Genomic DNA, 22,815 nt, shown 5'->3' on the forward strand with positions numbered 1-22,815 from the left:
AGAAGAAGAGGATGAAGGGATGAAGAGGTACAGAAAATAATGAGGTCTGCGTTAAAGACCCTGTGGTAGGATGAGAGGTTAGAGGACTGGGGGGCTGGGAGGTTGAGGGGTCAGGGGGGCTGGGAGGTTGAGGGGTCAGGGGGCTGGGAGGTTGAGGGGTCGGGAGGGGTTGAGAGGTTGAGGGGTTGGGAGGTTGAGGGGTCAGGGGGGCTGGGAGGTTGAGGGGTCGGGAGGGGTCGGGAGGGGTTGGGAGGTTGAGGGGTCGGGAGGTTGAGGGGTCGGGAGGGGTTGGGAGGTTGAGGGGTCAGGGGGGCTGGGAGGTTGAGGGGTCAGGGGGGTTGGGAGGTTGAGGGGTCAGGGGGGTTGGGAGGTTGAGGGGTCAGGGGGTTGGGAGGTTGAGGGGTCAGGGGGTTGGGAGGTTGAGGGGTCAGGGGGTTGGGAGGTTAGAGGGGTCAGGGGGGATTGGGAGGTTGAGGACTCAGGGGGGTTGGGAGGTTAGAGGGGTCAGGGGGGTTGGGAGGTTAGAGGGGTCAGGGGGTTGGGAGGTTAGAGGGGTCAGGGGGGTTGGGAGGTTAGAGGGGTCAGGGGGGTTGGGAGGTTAGAGGGGTCAGGGGGGTTGGGAGGTTGAGGACTCAGGGGGGTTGGGAGGTTGAGGACTCAGGGGGGGTTGGGAGGTTTGAGGGGTCAGGGGGGTTGGGAGGTTGAGGACTCAGGGGGGTTTGGGAGGTTAGAGGGGTCAGGGGGGTTGGGAGGTTGAGGACTCAGGGGGGTTGGGAGGTTGAGGACTCAGGGGGGGTTGGGAGGTTTGAAGGGTCAGGGGGGTTGGGAGAATGAGGACTCAGGGGGGTTGGGAGGTTGAGGACTCAGGGGGGTTGGGAGGTTAGAGGGGTCAGGGGGGTTGAGAGGTTGAGGACTCAGGGGGTTGGGAGGTTAGAGGGGTCGGGGGGGTTGGGAGGTTGAGGACTCAGGGGGGTTGGGAGGTTGAGGGGTCAGGGGGGGTTCCGTTGACCAATGACAGGAAGCGCAGCCACAGCCAGTTCTAGACCCCGCCTCTGCATGCCACTACTAGCTAATCACCAGCCGCCTCTGATAGAGGCCACACTCACACCCAGCCTCTCAATCCATGGGGAGAAGAGAGCGAGGGAAGAAGTGAAAGGAGAGCAGCTTACAAGAGGAGGAGAGAAAGAAGAAAGGAGGGACTGGGAGAAGAAGGGTTAGGGCTGCATCACAAATGACCTATTCCCTATATAGTGCACTAAATAGGGAATAGGGTGCCATTTTGGGTTGAAGCCTAGGATACCACTGAGTCCGACACTTACAGTTGCCACACGTGGAGTTGTTCCCATCTTCCAGGATGGACACCCTGCCCATCATGTCCAGGCCACCGTGGTTCACATAGTGCAAGACTATTTGAAACAGGTCTGGAGAGTTAACCGAGACTTGAACCACCACCTTGGACTGGCGGGAGGTCATGGAGAAAGGAGGGGGGATGGAGAGGAGGGGAGGGAAGGAAGAGGAGGAAGGAGGAAGGAGGGAGGATGGAGGAGGAGAGAGGGAAGGGAGATGAGGGTGGGAGGGGGGGATGAGGAAGGAAGGTGGTACAGGAGAGAGGAAAGGGAGGAGGAGAAGGGATGGAGAGGAGGAGAGAGGGAAGGGAGATGAGGGTGGGAGGGGAGATGAGGAAGGAAGGTGGTACAGGGGAGAGGAAAGGGAGGAGGAGAAGGGATGGAGAGGAGGAGAGAGGGAAGGGAGATGAGGGTGGGAGGGGAGATGAGGAAGGAAGGTGGTACAGGAGAGAGGAAAGGGAGGAGGAGAAGGGATGGAGAGGAGGAGAGAGGGAAGGGAGATGAGGCTGGGAGGGGAGATGAGGAAGGAAGGTGGTACAGGGGAGAGGAAAGGGAGGAGAAGGGATGGCGAGGAGGAGAGCGGGAAGGGAGATGAGGGTGGGAAGGGAGATGAGGAAGGAAGGTGGTACAGGAGAGAGGGATAGAAAAGGGAAAAAGCAGGGAGGGAAGGCCACTCCTTAATACCAATAACACCAGCACCACTGCAGCCAAAGCCAACCAGTCCAGCACCATAGAGATGGGAGGAGGGCGAACATCCTATGTTTGCCATTGACCGCTTATGTGACAGCATGGGCAGCGCTATTAAGGGCTCTCCATTTTAAAGTAGTCCATTTCTTCTCGCTTCTTTTCTACTGCCATCTGCAGTGCTAGAATGTTTTATCAGAAATGTAATTTATTGGCTAACACTGTGTACACAAATGGACGGAACAATTTTGGCCTACATCCTTTTCACGCGGGCTTGCTCCGCTACTGGTTGGATAAGTCTCTGCCTCTCGACAGAGATCACATTTATTTTTGTGAGATTGCAAAATATTACAGTTTCATTCAAGACAGAATAAACACATTGTTTCAGGTGATAATAAAACATGTTTTGTTTAGTTACATTTTCCTCAATTTGTTTCTCTAACTTTATAGCACGTCAAGCTAGCTTATGCAGAGCAGCTAATGTTAGCAAGCTAGCTAAAAGCTAGGCTAGGTGGAAGATACTGACACCTAATAATTATCATCATAAACAAACGTCCTTACCATCACAAACTTTTCTGAATTCAAACGGGAGGCAACAGTCATATAATATTGACCTCCAATGTTATAATATTCAATATTGCTATTAAAATAGTACTAATTTATAGTACCTCATTCTGTGGTTTGGTAACTTCCTGTTCTATTGACGGACTCTGGCCGGACTGTGGTTAGGTAACTTCCTGTTATATTGACACTCTGGCCGGACTGTGGTTTGGTAACTTCCTGTTCTATTGACGGACTCTGGCCGGACTGTGGTTAGGTAACTTCCTGTTCTATTGACGGACTCTGGTAGGACTGTGGTTAGGTAACTTCCTGTTCTATTGACACTCTGGCCGGACTGTGGTTAGGTAACTTCCTGTTATATTGACACTCTGGCCGGTCTGTGGTTTGGTAACTTCCTGTTCTATTGACGGACTCTGGTAGGACTGTGGTTTGGTAACTTTCTGTTCTATTGACACGCTGGCCGGACTGTGGTTAGGTAACTTCCTGTTCTATTGACGGACTCTGGTAGGACTGTGGTTAGGTAACTTCCTGTTCTATTGACACTCTGGCCGGACTGTGGTTAGGTAACTTCCTGTTATATTGACACTCTGGCCGGTCTGTGGTTTGGTAACTTCCTGTTCTATTGACGGACTCTGGTAGGACTGTGGTTTGGTAACTTCCTGTTCTATTGACGGACTCTGGCAGGACTGTGGTTAGGTAACTTTCTGTTCTATTGACACTCTGGCCGGACTGTGGTTAGGTAACTTCCTGTTCTATTGACACTCTGGCCAGACTGTGGTTAGGTAACTTCCTGTTCTATTGACACTCTGGCCAGACTATGGTTAGGTAACTTCCTGTTCTATTGACACTCTGGCCAGACTGTGGTTAGGTAACTTCCTGTTCTATTGACACTCTGGCCAGACTGTGGTTAGGTAACTTCCTGTTATATTGACACTCTGCAAATGCCACTCCGTTGCGAATGGTCCCCATTGAAATGAATGACATCTGGTGCAACGCAACAGACTGCAAAGTAAGGATGGATGTGTAGGGGGCGTAATTCCTTCTGCTGACCTGGATGTAATTCTGTCATACTTCCTTAATCCATAGGAAGTCCCGCCCAGTCGGCTACTTTAAAAATGGTGAAATCCCTCAATGGTGCTGCCCATTTTAAAACAGGACCAAGTGTGCCCTCTATCCATCTCTATGCCGAGCACCCCCGCCACTCACCCCCGCCATTCACCCCCGCCACTCACCCCCGCCACTCACACAATAAAACACGCTAGCAGACCCCCACAAACACGCTAGCTTCAGCCATTAATCACTCAAGCATAAAGCAAGCTGGGATACTATAGATAAACCATAGACCTATTGGATCTTTACAGAGGAGAATAAGTTATGGTTGCACATGCAGGGGTAGAATGACTTCTCGGACAACAATAATAATACATCTTGCATAGACATTTCATTATCTTAGACTTCAATATAACAAGGATCCACTAAGATAATACCAAGGATTTATATAGAAGGGTCTAAGATAATACCAAGGATTTATATAGTAGGGACTAAGATAATACCAAGGATTTATGATTTATATAGTAGGGACTAAGATAATACCAAGGATTTATATAGTAGGAACTAAGATAATACCAAGGATTTATATAGTAGGAACTAAGATAATACCAAGGATTTATGATTTATATAGTAGGAACTAAGATAATACCAAGGATTTATATAGAAGGGACTAAGATAATACCAAGTATTTATATAGTAGGGACTAAGATAATACCAAGGATTTATATAGTAGGGACTAAGATAATACCAAGGATTTATATAGTAGGGACTAAGATAATACCAAGGATTTATATAGTAGGGACTAAGATAATACCAAGTATTTATATAGTAGGGACTAAGATAATACCAAGGATTTATATAGTAGGGACTAAGATAATACCAAGGATTTATATAGTAGGGACTAAGATAATACCAAGGATTTATATAGTAGGAACTAAGATAATACCAAGGATTTATATAGTAGGGACTAAGATAATACCAAGGATATATATAGTAGGGACTAAGATAATACCAAGGATTTATATAGTAGGGACTAAGATAATACCAAGGATTTATATAGTAGGGACTAAGATAATACCAAGGATTTATATAGTAGGGACTAAGATAATACCAAGGATTTATGATTTATATAGTAGGGACTAAGATAATACCAAGGATTTATATAGTAGGAACTAAGATAATACCAAGGATTTATGATTTATAGAGTAGGGACTAAGATAATACCAAGGATTTATATAGTAGGGACTAAGCAATTCATTCCTTTAGGAATTCAGTTACTACTGTTGTTTATACAACTATATAAAAAAAGAAACAATTATTTGTAAACATACAATAGCTGCATGCCCAGAGTGAGACTTAAGGCAATAGAAGGAGGAGTCATATAGATAGAAGTATAGGCTATATGTACTATACACATGTATCTAGTACTGGCCCAGTGTGTGGGTCGAGTGTAGAGCCATAGAGTTATACTGTACACTCAGAGGACAGTTTATTAGGTACATATAGTAACGGGTCAGACCCCTTCTTTGCCTCCAGAACAGCCTGAATTCTTCGGGGCATGGGATTCTACAAGTTGTCTGAAACGTTCAAACGGTGCTCAATTGGTATCAAGGGACCTAACGTGTGGCAGGAAAAACATTCCCCACACCATTACGCCACCGGCCACCAGCCTGTACCGTTGACACCAGGCAGGATGGGGCCATGGACTCGTACCGTTTACGCCAAATCCGGACTCTTCCATCAGCATGACGCAACAGGAACCGAGATTTTGTCGGACCAGGCGATGTTGTTCCACCTTTAAATTGTCCATCGTTGGTGATCTCGTGCCCAGGAGGCCGGCTGTTTCTGAGATTTACGTTTACATTTAAGTCATTTAGCAGACGCTCTTATCCAGAGCGACTTACAGTAGTGAATGCATACATTTCATTTTTTTAAATTAATTTTATTATTTTTATTATTATTATTATTATATATATTTTTTTTGTACTGGCCCCCCCGTGGGAATCCACAACCCTGGCGTTGCAAACACCATGCTCTACCAACTGAGCCACAGGGAAGGCAGAGATACTGGATCTGGTATGCCTGGCACCGACGATCATACCACACTCAGTCGCTTAGGTCACTAGTTTGACCCATTCTAATGTTCAATCAAACACGGTAACTGGATGCCGGTCTGCCTGCTCCGGCCACGTGACTCACTGTCTGTGGGAGCGAACCATTTTCGTGAACACGGTGGTGTACCTAATAAACTGGCCGCTGAATGTATTTATGCTATATATATTATGTATTACTATAGAGTACATGTGTCTGGTAGAGAAGACTAACCTGTATTAGGGACATCTGAGCGTACCCTCTCCAGCTGAACCGTTCAAATTCCATGGGGTTATAGCCGAAACGCACAGGCCGCCCGTCCAGCGTGGTACCATCCTCTATCTCAAACTTCAGGTGGTGCAGGTCTGGAAAGTAGTGGTCCGGACGAGGCCTAGGATAAAGGGAGGAAGGAACACTGGTTTTAATAATCTGGTCTTTAAAATAAGATTCTGTAGTCCCTCAGCTGGATACTGTGTGTTGTTGTTTCTCAAGGGGTTGAGTTAAAACAGCTATCTGAAAAAAAGTGATTGGGAAATATTTTTTTATTTTGTTTGTATGATGCAAAGTGAAGGTTTTTACACCATTTTTCCCCTCACCTGTTACACTTGGGTCCCTCTACGTTGGGTCTGCAGCGACATCTCCCGTTCCTCTCCCCACAGGACTGACCCGCTGATCCTCCAATATCACACTGACAACCTGCAATATACACACCAACACGTCTAGAGGTCCTGATATACTGCAATACAACCTGCAATATACACACCAACACGTCTAGAGGTCCTGATATACTGCAATACAACCTGCAATATACACACCAACACGTCTAGAGGACGTGTATCTGCACCTGCAATATACACACCAACACGTCTAGAGGACGTGATATACTGCAGTACACAATTATCACATCCCTATAACTTCATTCCTCGTACAACAGACCAGTGTTACTGTAGCAGAGGAGATTTGGAGTCAAACTCTTGTGGCGGGAGTAGCCCTTCTTGAGACATTTAAAACCCAACTGTTGCCCTCGAACCAAGAGGATGTCCTGTTGATCTAATGATTAAGATGTTGTGTTGGTGGTTCCTACTGGTTCCATTAGGTTTACCTTGACAGCCGAAGAAGCTGTCGCTCCGCAGGTTGAAGAATCCATCTTTACACACAGAGCAGGTGCCACCGCACGCGTTGGGCTTACAGTGACACTGGCCGTTACTCTGAAACACAGAAATAGAGAGGAGATGTTGTTTAATTATTATTATTACTATTATTACTATTATTATTATTATTATTTCTATAATTATTATTATTATTTCTATAATTATTATTATTATTTCTATAATTATTGTTTTTATAATGATTTTATTATTATTATTATTATTATCATTTTTAGAATTATTATTATAATTATTATAATTTTTATTTTTATTATTATTATTATTTCTATAATTATTATTATTATTTCTATAATTATTATTATTTTTATAATGATTTTATTATTATTATTATTATCATTTTTAGAATTATTATTATAATTATTATAATTTTTATTTTTATTATTATTATTATTTCTATAATTATTATTATTATTTCTATAATTATTATTATTTTTATAATTATTTAATTTTTATTTATTTAATTTTTTATAATTATTATTATTATTATTATTTTTATAATTATTTTATTATTATTATTTTATAATTATTTTATTTTTTATAATTATAATTATTATTACTATTATTACACTAGTAGTGCTAGCCAGTGTTATTGGCTATGTCCATTCCAAAGAGTATTGAATCACTGAGAAAACCCCATCTTTACTGCTAAACCCTATTATTAGCTAAAGTACTGTACATCCATGTTGTTTATAACAAGCCCACTTCTCACCTGAGCACACTCTGCCACACCACCCATTGTCCCTTCAACGTTGCATTCACAGTCTGAGAGAAGGAGGAACACACGGAACTTTCATTTCATTATTGGGCTGTCATAGGCATATGAAACAGGTAAACCTCACAATAACCAACACAATGCCTCCTTTTGATAACATTTACAGCAGGGGTGGGCAATTCCAGTCCTCAAAGGACCTGACTGGTGTCACAGTTTTGCCCCAGCAGCCAGCTAACAGATGCAATTTGATTAATCAGCTGTGTTTGCTAGGGATGGGGGGGGAAGTGTGACACCAATCAGGCGCTCGAGGACTGGAGTTGCCCACCCCTGATTTAAAGGGTAAAGTTGTGTCTTACTGGAGCATCCATAGACGGTGTCAGGTGACAGGTTCCAGAACAGAGGTTTACACCTGTCACAGGCCACTCCCTCCACATAGAGAAGACACTCACAGGAGCCAACGGTTGGCAGGACCTCGTTCTGTACAGAACCGTCTGGGTTACATGTATCAGCTGCAGAGCACAGGAAGAAACAAGAAGTTTAGTAAAATACAGGAAACAAATAGCTTAGTAAAATACAGGAAACAAATAGTGTAGTAAAATACAGGAAACAAATAGTGTAGTAAAATACAGGAAACAAATAGCTTAGTAAAATATAGGAAACAAATAGTTTAGTAAAATACAGGAAACAAATAGTGTAGTAAAATACAGGAAACAAATAGCTTAGTAAAATACAGGAAACAAATAGTGTAGTAAAATACAGGAAACAAATAGCTTAGTAAAATATAGGAAACAAATAGTTTAGTAAAATACAGGAAATAAATAGCTTAGTAAAATACAGGAAATAAATAGCTTAGTAAAATACAATATATAAATAGCTTAGTATAATACAGGAAATAAATAGCTTAGTAAAATACAATAAATAAATAGCTTAGTAAAATACAGGAAACAAATATCTTAGTAAAATAGTCATTATTTTATCTTTCCTTATAGATGGACAATGGACCGGGAGATACAAATCAAATCAAATTTTATTTGTCACATGCGCCGAACACAACAGCTGTAGACCTTACAGTGAAATGCTTACTTACAGTCTCTAACCAACAATGCAGTTTGACGAAAATAGAGTTAATATTTACTAAATTAACTAAAGTAAAAAAATAAAATAAATAAACAACAGAATAACAAGGCTATATACAGGGAGTTACGGTACAGAGTCAATGTGGAGGCTATATACAGGGTGTTACGGTACAGAGTCAATGTGGAGGCTATATACAGGGTGTTACGGTACAGAGTCAATGTGGAGGCTATATACAGGGTGTTACGGTACAGAGTCAATGTGGAGGCTATATACAGGGTGTTACGGTACAGAGTCAGTGTGGAGGCTATATACAGGGTGTTACGGTACAGAGTCAATGTGGAGGCTATATACAGGGTATTACGGTACAGAGTCAGTGTGGAGGCTATATACAGGGTATTACGGTACAGAGTCAATGTGGAGGCTATATACAAGGTGTTACGGTACAGAGTCAGTGTGGAGGCTATATACAGGGTGTTACGGTACAGAGTCAATGTGGAGGCTATATACAGGGAGTACCAGTACAGAGTCAATGTGGAGGCTATTACAGGGGGTACCAGTAGAGAGTCAATGTGGAGGCTATATACAGGGTGTTACGGTACAGAGTCAATGTGGAGGCTATATACAGGGTGTTACGGTACAGAGTCAATGTGGAGGCTATATACAGGGTGTTACGGTACAGAGTCAATGTGGAGGCTATATACAGGGTGTTACGGTACAGAGTCAATGTGGAGGCTATATACAGGGTGTTACGGTACAGAGTCAATGTGGAGGCTATATACAGGGTGTTACGGTACAGAGTCAAGGTGGAGGCTATATACAGGGTGTTACGGTACAGAGTCAATGTGGAGGCTATATACAGGGGGTACCGGTACAGAATCAACGTGGAGGGTATATACAGGGTGTTACGGTACTGAGTCAATGTGGAGGCTATATACAGGGTATTACGGTACAGAGTCAATGTGGAGGCTATATACAGGGGGTACCAGTACAGAGTCAATGTGGAGGCTATATACAGGGGGTACCAGTACAGAGTCAATGTGGAGGCTATATACAGGGTGTTACGGTACAGAGTCAATGTGGAGTCTATATACAGGGTGTTACGGTACAGAGTCAATGTGGAGGCTACATACAGGGTACAGAGTCAATGTGGAGGATATATACAGGGGGTACCAGTAGAGAGTCAATGTGGAGACTATATACAGGGTGTTACGGTACAGAGTCAATGTGGAGGCTATATACAGGGGGTACCGGTACAGAATCAATGTGGAGGGTATATACAGGGTGTTACGGTACTGAGTCAATGTGGAGTCTATATACAGGGTGTACCAGTACAGAGTCAATGTGGAGGCTATATACAGGGTGTTACGGTACAGAGTCAGTGTGGAGGCTATATACAGGTGTTACGGTACAGAGTCAGTGTGGAGGCTATATACAGGTGTTACGGTACAGAGTCAATGTGGAGGCTATATACAGGGGGTACCGGTACAGAGTCAATGTGGAGGCTATTTACAGGGGGTACCGGTACAGAGTCAATGTGGAGGCTATATACAGGGGGTACCGGTACAGAGTCAATGTGGAGGCTATATACAGGGGGTACCAGTAGAGAGTCAATGTGGAGGCTATATACAGGGGGTACCGGTACAGAGTCAATGTGGAGGCTATATACAGGGGGTACCGGTACAGAGTCAATGTGGAGGCTATATACAGGGTGTTACGGTACAGAGTCAATGTGGAGGCTATATACAGGGGGTACCGGTACAGAGTCAATGTGGAGGCTATATACAGGGGGTACCGATACAGAGTCAATGTGGAGGCTATATACAGGGGGTACCGGTACAGAGTCAATGTGGAGGCTATATACAGGGGGCGATCTCAACCTTCGATCAGGCTGAGATCGAAATCGAGATGGATATGGAATGTACAGTATGTGTGTATTATATGAGCAAAGGGACTGAATTAAATAGTCATTGAGGGATAATAAAGCTCTATTGATTGACTAATTGATTGATTAATTGATTAATTGAATTAATGATTGAATGACCAAGTCCATAGGAGGTTACCTACCTTGGCAGAGAGGGAATCCGTAGGTTCCAGAGTTGCAGGTGTCACACCTCTGTCCCACGACGCTGGGCAGACAGGTACACTGACCACTCACCTGGTCACAGCTAGTGAACCTGGAGCCCTCAGCTGAGCACTGACAAGCTGAGGGAGGAGAGAGATATTTACACATTAGGATAGTAGCTGGGGAGACAGGAGAGAGAGGAGGGAGTTAGCTAGCTAGCATTTAGCTAGATTCAGACTTGAATTTAGTGACAGATTAGACAGGATAATAAATACATAAAAACATGACAGAGTAGACAGGATAATAAATACATAACATATGACAGACTAGACAGGATAACAAATACATAACAACACGTGACAGATTAGACAGTATGATGAACACATACAGCGCAGACGGCCACCCATCGTTTAAGAAAGTGCCTTGGACATATTTAGAAATTAGTTTTAGATATTGAAGCAATCTGATTTTAACAACCAATCAGGCTTTGAGATGTCGTCTGAACTCGTGACAACTTACGCGTGCAGCTGGGGAAGCCGTAGAAACCAGGAGCACACTGGTCACAGATGGTGCCGCTGTAGTTAGGTCTGCAGTGGCAGTGGCCTGACACGCTGCAGCTAGAGCCCAACGAGGTGCGAGGATCACAGGTGCACACTGGGTAAACAGGAAGTAACAACATTAGATAGTGGCCGTGTTCGAAAGCAATAATTCTGCTCTGTCGTTAATCACTAACTGAGCAGGCTGACCGATCGACAAATAGTTATTTAAGATGTAAGGTGATTTGTCTTCTGTCTACGACTGCAATGTAGTCTCAAACATCACCAAACTGTTTTGCTAGAGAGTTCAGACACCTCTACAAAATGACTGATGTCTGGTGTGTGTAGTTGGGGTGTGTGGTGTGTGTAGTTGGGGTGTGTCTAGTTGGGGTGTCTGGTGTGTGTGTAGTTGGGGTGTCTGGTGTGTGTGTGTGTAGTTGGGGTGTCTGGTGTGTGTAGTTTTGGTGTGTGTTGATGTGGTGTGTGTAGTTGATGAGCGTGGTGTGTGTAGTTTTGGTGTGTGTAGATGCGGTGTGTGTAGTTGATGAGCGTGGTGTGTGTAGTTGGGGTGTGTGTAGTTGGGGTGTCTGGTGTGTGTAGTTTTGGTGTGTGTTGATGTGGTGTGTGTAGTTGATGAGCGTGGTGTGTGTAGTTTTGGTGTGTGTAGATGCGGTGTGTGTAGTTGATGAGCGTGGTGTGTGTAGTTGTGGTGTGTGTAGTTGTGGTGTGTGTAGTTGTGGTGTGTGTAGATGCGGTGTGTGTAGTTGATGAGCGTGGTGTGTGTAGTTGGGGTGTGTGTAGTTGTGGTGTGTGTAGATGTGGTGTGTGTAGTTGATGAGCGTGGTGTGTGTAGTTGTGGTGTGTGTAGTTGTGGTGTGTGTAGATGTGGTGTGTGTAGTTGATGAGCGTGGTGTGTGTAGTTGTGGTGTGTGTAGTTGTGGTGTGTGTAGTTGATGAGCATGGTGTGTGTAGTTGGGGTGTGTGTAGTTGATGAGCATGGTGTGTGTAGTTGGGGTGTGTAGTTGTGGTGTGTGTAGTTGTGGTGTGTGTAGTTGATGAGCGTGGTGTGTGTAGTTGGGGTGTGTGTAGTTGTGGTGTGTGTAGTTGATGAGCGTGGTGTGTGTAGTTTTGGTGTGTGTAGTTGTGGTGTGTGTAGTTGATGAGCGTGGTGTGTGTAGTTGGGGTGTGTGTAGTTGATGAGCATGGTGTGTGTAGTTGGGGTGTGTGTAGTTGTGGTGTGTGTAGTTGATGAGCGTGGTGTGTGTAGTTGGGGTGTGTGTAGTTGTGGTGTGTGTAGTTGATGAGCGTGGTGTGTGTAGTTTTGGTGTGTGTAGATGCGGTGTGTGTAGTTGATGAGCGTGGTGTGTGTAGCTAGGGTGTGTGTAGTTGTGGTGTGTGTAGTTGATGAGCGTGGTGTGTGTAGCTGGGGTGTGTGTAGTTGTGGTGTGTGTAGTTGATGAGCGTGGTGTGTGGTCCTGTCAGTGGTCAGTACCTTGGCAGTTGGGGTAGGAGTGGAAGCCTGATCTACACTGCTCACATCGCGGCCCCTGGAACTCTGGACGACACAGACACCGTCCAGACACATCACAGCCCTCTGGGAGAGTTCCCACGCTGCTACAGCCACACACTGATGGAGGGGAAAGACAAACAGAGTTTATGAACTTTTATTGTAATTCCAAAACAGAATTAATTCCAGAAACAATTCACGAAACAGACAAGCGGTCCTGAGTCAGTATTGAGCTGTATATCCATGGTCCTGTGTGTCAGTATTGAGCTGTATATCCATGGTCCTGTGTGTCAGTATTGAGCTGTATATCCATGGTCCTGTGTGTGTGTCAGTATTGAGCTGTATATCCATGGTCCTGAGTCAGTATTGAGCTGTATATCCATGGTCCTGTGTTATATATCAGTATTGAGCTGTATATCCATGGTCCAGTGTATCAGTATTGAGCTGTATATCCATGGTCCTGTGTGTCAGTATTGAGCTGTATATCCATGGTCCTGTGTGTCAGTATTGAGCTGTATATCCATGGTCCTGTGTGTCAGTATTGAGCTGTATATCCATGGTCCTGTGTTGTACATCAGTATTGAGCTGCATATCCATGGTCCTGTGTTGTATATCAGTATTGAGCTGTATTGAGCTGTATATCCATGGTCCTGTGTGTCAGTATTGAGCTGTATATCCATGGTCCAGTGTGTCAGTATTGAGCTGTATATCCATGGTCCTGTGTGTCAGTATTGAGCTGTATATCCATGGTCCAGTGTGTCAGTATTGAGCTGTATATCCATGGTCCTGTGTGTCAGTATTGAGCTGTATATCCATGGTCCTGTATATCAGTATTGAGCTGTATATCCATGGTCCTGTGTGTCAGTATTGAGCTGTATATCCATGGTCCAGTGTGTCAGTATTGAGCTGCATATCCATGGTCCTGTGTTGTATATCAGTATTGAGCTGCATATCCATGGTCCTGTGTTGTATATCAGTATTGAGCTGTATATCCATGGTCCTGTGTGTCAGTATTGAGCTGTATATCCATGGTCCAGTGTGTCAGTATTGAGCTGTATATCCATGGTCCTGTGTGTCAGTATTGAGCTGTATATCCATGGTCCAGTGTGTCAGTATTGAGCTGTATATCCATGGTCCTGTGTGTCAGTATTGAGCTGTATATCCATGGTCCTGTATATCAGTATTGAGCTGTATATCCATGGTCCTGTGTGTCAGTATTGAGCTGTATATCCATGGTCCTGTGTGTCAGTATTGAGCTGTATATCCATGGTCCTGTGTGTCAGTATTGAGCTGTATATCCATGGTCCTGTGTGTCAGTATTGAGCTGTATATCCATGGTCCTGTCTGTCAGTATTGAGCTGTATATCCATGGTCCTGAGTCAGTATTGAGCTGTATATCCATGGTCCTGTATATCAGTATTGAGCTGTATATCCATGGTCCTGTGTGTCAGTATTGAGCTGTATATCCATGGTCCTGTGTGTCAGTATTGAGCTGTATATCCATGGTCCAGTGTGTCAGTATTGAGCTGTATATCCATGGTCTTGTATATCAGAATTGAGCTGTATATCCATGGTCCAGTGTGTCAGTATTGAGCTGTATATCCATGGTCCAGTGTGTCAGTATTGAGCTGTATATCCATGGTCCTGTGTTGTATATCAGTATTGAGCTGTATATCCATGGTCCTGTGTATCAGTATTGAGCTGTATATCCATGGTCCTGTGTGTGTCAGTATTGAGCTGTATATCCATGGTCCTGTGTGTCAGTATTGAGCTGTATATCCATGGTCCAGTGTGTCAGTATTGAGCTGTATATCCATGGTCCTGTGTTGTATATCAGTATTGAGCTGCATATCCATGGTCCTGTGTTGTATATCAGTATTGAGCTGTATATCCATGGTCCTGTGTGTCAGTATTGAGCTGTATATCCATGGTCCAGTGTGTCAGTATTGAGCTGTATATCCATGGTCCTGTGTGTCAGTATTGAGCTGTATATCCATGGTCCAGTGTGTCAGTATTGAGCTGTATATCCATGGTCCTGTATATCAGTATTGAGCTGTATATCCATGGTCCTGTGTGTCAGTATTGAGCTGTATATCCATGGTCCAGTGTGTCAGTATTGAGCTGTATATCCATGGTCCTGTATATCAGTATTAAGCTGTATATTCATGGTCCTGTGTGTCAGTATTGAGCTGTATATCCATGGTCCAGTGTGTCAGTATTGAGCTGTATATCCATGGTCCTGTGTTGTATATCAGTATTGAGCTGCATATCCATGGTCATGTGTTGTATATCAGTATTGAGCTGTATATCCATGGTCCTGTGTGTCAGTATTGAGCTGTATATCCATGGTCCAGTGTGTCAGTATTGAGCTGTATATCCATGGTCCTGTGTGTCAGTATTGAGCTGTATATCCATGGTCCAGTGTGTCAGTATTGAGCTGTATATCCATGGTCCTGTGTGTCAGTATTGAGCTGTATATCCATGGTCCTGTATATCAGTATTGAGCTGTATATCCATGGTCCTGTATATCAGTATTGAGCTGTATATCCATGGTCCTGTGTGTCAGTATTGAGCTGTATATCCATGGTCCTGTGTGTCAGTATTGAGCTGTATATCCATGGTCCTGTGTGTCAGTATTGAGCTGTATATCCATGGTCCTGTGTGTCAGTATTGAGCTGTATATCCATGGTCCTGTGTGTCAGTATTGAGCTGTATATCCATGGTCCTGAGTCAGTATTGAGCTGTATATCCATGGTCCTGTATATCAGTATTGAGCTGTATATCCATGGTCCTGTGTGTCAGTATTGAGCTGTATATCCATGGTCCTGTGTGTCAGTATTGAGCGGTATATCCATGGTCCAGTGTGTCAGTATTGAGCTGTATATCCATGGTCCTGTATATCAGTATTGAGCTGTATATCCATGGTCCAGTGTGTCAGTATTGAGCTGTATATCCATGGTCCAGTGTGTCAGTATTGAGCTGTATATCCATGGTCCTGTGTTGTATATCAGTATTGAGCTGTATATCCATGGTCCTGTGTATCAGTATTGAGCTGTATATCCATGGTCCTGAGTGTCAGTATTGAGCTGTATATCCATGGTCCTGTATATCAGTATTGAGCTGTATATCCATGGTCCTGTGTTGTATATCAGTATTGAGCTGTATATCCATGGTCCTGTGTGTCAGTATTGAGCTGTATATCCATGGTCCTGTATATCAGTATTGAGCTGTATATCCATGGTCCTGTGTGTCAGTATTGAGCTGTATATCCATGGTCCTGTATATCAGTATTGAGCTGTATATCTATGGTCCTGAGTCAGTATTGAGCTGTATATCCATGGTCCAGTGTGTCAGTATTGAGCTGTATATCCATGGTCCTGTGTGTCAGTATTGAGCTGTATATCCATGGTCCTGTGTGTCAGTATTGAGCTGTATATCCATGGTCCTGTGTGTCAGTATTGAGCTGTATATCCATGGTCCTGTGTGTCAGTATTGAGCTGTATATCCATGGTCCTGTGTCAGTATTGAGCTGTATATCCATGGTCCTGTATATCAGTATTGAGCTGTATATCCATGGTCCAGTGTATCAGTATTGAGCTGTATATCCATGGTCCTGTGTGTGTATCAGTATTGAGCTGTATATCCATGGTCCTGTATATCAGTATTGAGCTGTATATCCATGGTCCTGTATATCAGTATTGAGCTGTATATCCATGGTCCTGTGTGTCAGTATTGAGCTGTATATCCATGGTCCAGTGTGTCAGTATTGAGCTGTATATCCATGGTCCAGTGTGTCAGTATTGAGCTGTATATCCATGGTCCAGTGTGTCAGTATTGAGCTGTATATCCATGGTCCTGTGTGTCAGTATTGAGCTGTATATCCATGGTCCAGTATATCAGTATTGAGCTGTATATCCATGGTCCTGTGTGTCAGTATTGAGCTGTATATCCATGGTCCTGTGTTGTATATCAGTATTGAGCTGTATATCCATGGTCCTGTATATCAGTATTGAGCTGTATATCCATGGTCCTGTATATCAGTATTGAGCTGTATATCCATGGTCCTGTATATCAGTATTGAGCTGTATATCCATGGTCCTGTGTGTCAGTATTGAGCTGTATATCCATGGTCCTGTGTGTCAGTATTGAGCAGTATATCCATGGTCCTGTGTGTCAGTATTGAGCTGTATATCCATGGTCCTGTGTTGTATATCAGTATTGAGCTGTATATCCATGGTCCTGTATATCAGTATTGAGCTGTACATCCATGGTCCTGTATATCAGTATTGAGCTGTATATCCATGGTCCTGTATATCAGTATTGAGCTGTATATCCATGGTCCTGTGTGTCAGTATTGAGCTGTATATCCATGGTCCTGTGTGTCAGTATTGAGCTGTATATCCATGGTCCTGTATATCAGTATTGAGCTGTATATCCATGGTCCTGTATATCAGTATTGAGCTGTATATCCATGGTCCTGAGTCAGTATTGAGCTGTATATCCATGGTCCTGTGTGTCAGTATTGAGCTGTATATCCATGGTCCTGTGTGTCAGTATTGAGCTGTATATCCATGGTCCTGTATATCAGTATTGAGCTGTATATCCATGGTCCTGTGTGTCAGTATTGAGCTGTATATCCATGGTCCTGTGTATCAGTATTGAGCTGTATATCCATGGTCCTGTGTGTCAGTATTGAGCTGTATATCCATGGTCCTGAGTCAGTATTGAGCTGTATATCCATGGTCCTGAGTCAGTATTGAGCTGCATATCCATGGTCCAGTGTGTCAGTATTGAGCTGTATATCCATGGTCCTGAGTGTCAGTATTGAGCTGTATATCCATGGTCCTGTATATCAGTATTGAGCTGTATATCCATGGTCCTGTGTTGTATATCAGTATTGAGCTGTATATCCATGGTCCTGTGTGTCAGTATTGAGCTGTATATCCATGGTCCATTGTGTCAGTATTGAGCTGTATATCCATGGTCCAGTGTGTCAGTATTGAGCTGTATATCCATGGTCCAGTGTGTCAGTATTGAGCTTTATATCCATGGTCCTGTGTGTCAGTATTGAGCTGTATATCCATGGTCCAGTATATCAGTATTGAGCTGTATATCCATGGTCCTGTGTGTCAGTATTGAGCTGTATATCCATGGTCCTGTGTTGTATATCAGTATTGAGCTGTATATCCATGGTCCTGTATATCAGTATTGAGCTGTATATCCATGGTCCTGTATATCAGTATTGAGCTGTATATCCATGGTCCTGTATATCAGTATTGAGCTGTATATCCATGGTCCTGTGTGTCAGTATTGAGCTGTATATCCATGGTCCTGTGTGTCAGTATTGAGCTGTATATCCATGGTCCTGTGTGTCAGTATTGAGCTGTATATCCATGGTCCTGTGTTGTATATCAGTATTGAGCTGTATATCCATGGTCCTGTATATCAGTATTGAGCTGTATATCCATGGTCCTGTATATCAGTATTGAGCTGTATATCCATGGTCCTGTATATCAGTATTGAGCTGTATATCCATGGTCCTGTGTGTCAGTATTGAGCTGTATATCCATGGTCCTGTGTGTCAGTATTGAGCTGTATATCCATGGTCCTGTATATCAGTATTGAGCTGTATATCCATGGTCCTGTATATCAGTATTGAGCTGTATATCCATGGTCCTGAGTCAGTATTGAGCTGTATATCCATGGTCCTGTGTGTCAGTATTGAGCTGTATATCCATGGTCCTGTGTGTCAGTATTGAGCTGTATATCCATGGTCCTGTATATCAGTATTGAGCTGTATATCCATGGTCCTGTGTGTCAGTATTGAGCTGTATATCCATGGTCCTGTGTATCAGTATTGAGCTGTATATCCATGGTCCTGTGTGTCAGTATTGAGCTGTATATCCATGGTCCTGAGTCAGTATTGAGCTGTATATCCATGGTCCTGAGTCAGTATTGAGCTGCATATCCATGGTCCAGTGTGTCAGTATTGAGCTGTATATCCATGGTCCTGAGTGTCAGTATTGAGCTGTATATCCATGGTCCTGTATATCAGTATTGAGCTGTATATCCATGGTCCTGTGTTGTATATCAGTATTGAGCTGTATATCCATGGTCCTGTGTGTCAGTATTGAGCTGTATATCCATGGTCCAGTGTGTATATCAGTATTGAGCTGTATATCCATGGTCCTGTGTGTCAGTATTGAGCTGTATATCCCTGGTCCAGTGTGTCAGTATTGAGCTGTATATCCATGGTCCTGTGTGTCAGTATTGAGCTGTATATCCATGGTCCTGTGTTGTATATCAGTATTGAGCTGTATATCCATGGTCCAGTGTGTCAGTATTGAGCTGTATATCCATGGTCCAGTATATCAGTATTGAGCTGTATATCCATGGTCCTGTGTATCAGTATTGAGCTGTATATCCATGGTCCTGTGTGTGTATCAGTATTGAGCTGTATATCCATGGTCCTGTATATCAGTATTGAGCTCTATATCCATGGTCCTGAGTCAGTATTGAGCTGTATATCCATGGTCCAGTGTGTCAGTATTGAGCTGTATATCCATGGTCCTGAGTCAGTATTGAGCTGTATATCCATGGTCCTGAGTCAGTATTGAGCTGTATATCCATGGTCCAGTGTGTCAGTATTGAGCTGTATATCCATGGTCATGTGTGTCAGTATTGAGCTGTATATCCATGGTCCTGTATATCAGTATTGAGCTGTATATCCATGGTCCTGTATATCAGTATTGAGCTGTATATCCATGGTCCTGTGTATCAGTATTGAGCTGTATATCCATGGTCCTGTGTATCAGTATTGAGCTGTATATCCATGGTCCTGAGTCAGTATTGAGCTGTATATCCATGGTCCAGTGTGTCAGTATTGAGCTGTATATCCATGGTCATGTGTGTCAGTATTGAGCTGTATATCCATGGTCCTGTATATCAGTATTGAGCTGTATATCCATGGTCCTGTATATCAGTATTGAGCTGTATATCCATGGTCCTGTGTATCAGTATTGAGCTGTATATCCATGGTCCTGTGTATCAGTATTGAGCTGTATATCCATGGTCCTGTGTATCAGTATTGAGCTGTATATCCATGGTCCTGTGTATCAGTATTTAGCTGTATATCCATGGTCCTGTGTATCAGTATTGAGCTGTATATCCATGGTCCTGTGTGTCAGTATTGAGCTGTATATCCATGGTCCTGTATATAAGTATTGAGCTGTATATCCATGGTCCAGTAGGTCAGTATTGAGCTGTATATCCATGGTCCTGTGTATCAGTATTGAGCTGCATATCCATGGTCCTGTGTGTCAGTATTGAGCTGTATATCCATGGTCATGTATATCAGTATTGAGCTGTATATCCATGGTCCAGTGTGTCAGTATTGAGCTGTATATCCATGGTCCTGTATATCAGTATTGAGCTGTATATCCATGGTCCTGTGTGTCAGTATTGAGCTGTATATCCATGGTCCTGTGTGTCAGTATTGAGCTGTATATCCAATGTCCTGTATATCAGTATTGAGCTGTATATCCATGGTCCAGTGTGTCAGTATTGAGCTGTATATCCATGGTCCTGTATATCAGTATTGAGCTGTATATCCATGGTCCAGTGTGTCAGTATTGAGCTGTATATCCATGGTCCAGTGTGTCAGTATTGAGCTGTATATCCATGGTCATGTGTGTCAGTATTGAGCTGTATATCCATGGTCCTGTATATCAGTATTGAGTTGTATATCCATGGTACTGTATATCAGTATTGAGCTGTATATCCATGGTCCTGTATATCAGTATTGAGCTGTATATCCATGGTCCAGTGTGTCAGTATTGAGCTGTATATCCATGGTCCAGTGTGTCAGTATTGAGCTGTATATCCATGGTCATGTGTGTCAGTATTGAGCTGTATATCCATGGTCCTGTATATCAGTATTGAGCTGTATATCCATGGTCCTGTGTGTCAGTATTGAGCTGTATATCCATGGTCCTGTGTGTCAGTATTGAGCTGTATATCCATGGTCCAGTGTGTCAGTATTGAGCTGTATATCCATGGTCCTGAGTCAGTATTGAGCTGTATATCCATGGTCCTGTGTTGTATATCAGTATTGAGCTGTATATCCATGGTCCTGTGTGTGTCAGTATTGAGCTGTATATCCATGGTCCTGTGTGTCAGTATTGAGCTGTATATCCATGGTCCTGTGTGTCAGTATTGAGCTGTATATCCATGGTCCTGTGTTGTATATCAGTATTGAGCTGTATATCCATGGTCCTGTGTGTCAGTATTGAGCTGTATATCCATGGTCCAGTGTGTGTGTCAGTATTGAGCTGTATATCCATGGTCCTGTGTGTCAGTATTGAGCTGTATATCCATGGTCCTGAGTCAGTATTGAGCTGTATATCCATGGTCCTGAGTCAGTATTGAGCTGTATATCCATGGTCCTGTATATCAGTATTGAGCTGTATATCCATGGTCCTGAGTCAGTATTGAGCTGTATATCCATGGTCCTGAGTCAGTATTGAACTGTATATCCATGGTCCTGTGTTGTATATCAGTATTGAGCTGTATATCCATGGTCCTGTGTGTGTGTCAGTATTGAGCTGTATATCCATGGTCCTGTGTGTCAGTATTGAGCTGTATATCCATGGTCCTGTGTATCAGTATTGAGCTGTATATCCATGGTCCAGTGTTGTATATCAGCATTGAGCTGTATTTCCATGGTCCTGTGTTGTATATCAGTATTGAGCTGTATATCCATGGTCCTGTGTGTGTGTCAGTATTGAGCTGTATATCCATGGTCCAGTGTGTCAGTATTGAGCTGTATATCCATGGTCCTGTGTATCAGTATTGAGCTGTATATCCATGGTCCTCTGTGTATCAGTATTGAGCTGTATATCCATGGTCCTGTGTGTCAGTATTGAGCTGTATATCCATGGTCCTGTGTGTGTGTCAGTATTGAGCTGTATATCCATGGTCCTGTGTGTGTGTCAGTATTGAGCTGTATATCCATGGTCCTGTGTTGTATATCAGTATTGAGCTGTATATCCATGGTCCTATGTGTGTATCAGTATTGAGCTGCATATCCATGGTCCTGTGTGTGTGTCAGTATTGAGCTGTATATCCATGGTCCTGTGTGTGTGTCAGTATTGAGCTGTATATCCATGGTCCAGTGTGTCAGTATTGAGCTGTATATCCATGGTCCTGTATATCAGTATTGAGCTGTATATCCATGGTCCTGTATATCAGTATTGAGCTGTATATCCATGGTCCTGTGTGTGTGTCAGTATTGAGCTGTATATCCATGGTCCTGTGTGTCAGTATTGAGCTGTATATCCATGGTCCTGTATATCAGTATTGAGCTGTATATCCATGGTCCTGTGTGTCAGTATTGAGCTGTATTTCCATGGTCCTGTGTGTCAGTATTGAGCTGTATATCCATGGTCCAGTGTGTCAGTATTGAGCTGTATATCCATGGTCCTGTGTCAGTATTGAGCTGTATATCCATGGTCCTGTGTGTCAGTATTGAGCTGTATATCCATGGTCCTGTGTTGTATATCAGTATTGAGCTGTATATCCATGGTCCAGTGTCAGTATTGAGCTGTATATCCATGGTCCTGAGTCATTATTGAGCTGTATATCCATGGTCCTGAGTCAGTATTGAGCTGTATATCCATGGTCCAGTGTGTCAGTATTGAGCTGTATATCCATGGTCCTGTGTTGTATATCAGTATTGAGCTGTATATCCATGGTCCAGTGTGTCAGTATTGAGCTGTATATCCATGGTCCTGTGTTGTATGTCAGTATTGAGCTGTATATCCATAGTCATGTGTGTGTGTCAGTATTGAGCTGTATATCCATGGTCCTGTGTTGTATATCAGTATTGAGCTGTATATCCATGGTCCAGTGTGTCAGTATTGAGCTGTATATCCATGGTCCTGTGTTGTATATCAGTATTGAGCTGTATATCCATGGTCCTGTGTGTCAGTATTGAGCTGTATATCCATGGTCCTGTGTTGT

General features: G+C 43.3%; 1 protein-coding gene across 3 annotated transcripts in view; it reads right to left on the reverse strand.

Moving 5' to 3' along the window:
* The window catches only part of LOC106572912 (laminin subunit alpha-5), a 243,676-nt gene that overhangs the window by 114,156 nt on the left and 106,705 nt on the right, over positions 1-22,815 (reverse strand). For 2 of the 3 annotated variants that reach the window (XM_045696498.1, XM_045696500.1), the window contains exons 14-21: positions 12,781-12,915; positions 11,272-11,406; positions 10,755-10,892; positions 7,970-8,122; positions 7,611-7,663; positions 6,835-6,940; positions 6,329-6,428; positions 5,967-6,123 (exon numbers count right to left, since the gene is read on the reverse strand). In XM_045696498.1, the coding sequence (XP_045552454.1) occupies positions 5,967-6,123; positions 6,329-6,428; positions 6,835-6,940; positions 7,611-7,663; positions 7,970-8,122; positions 10,755-10,892; positions 11,272-11,406; positions 12,781-12,915 (977 nt within the window). The remainder of the gene's footprint in view (positions 1-5,966; positions 6,124-6,328; positions 6,429-6,834; positions 6,941-7,610; positions 7,664-7,969; positions 8,123-10,754; positions 10,893-11,271; positions 11,407-12,780; positions 12,916-22,815) is intronic. The other variant, XM_045696499.1, reaches the window with a different exon arrangement.

Source organism: Salmo salar, chromosome ssa15 (genome assembly GCF_905237065.1).
Source record: "Salmo salar chromosome ssa15, Ssal_v3.1, whole genome shotgun sequence".
Taxonomy (NCBI): Eukaryota; Metazoa; Chordata; class Actinopteri; order Salmoniformes; family Salmonidae; genus Salmo; species Salmo salar.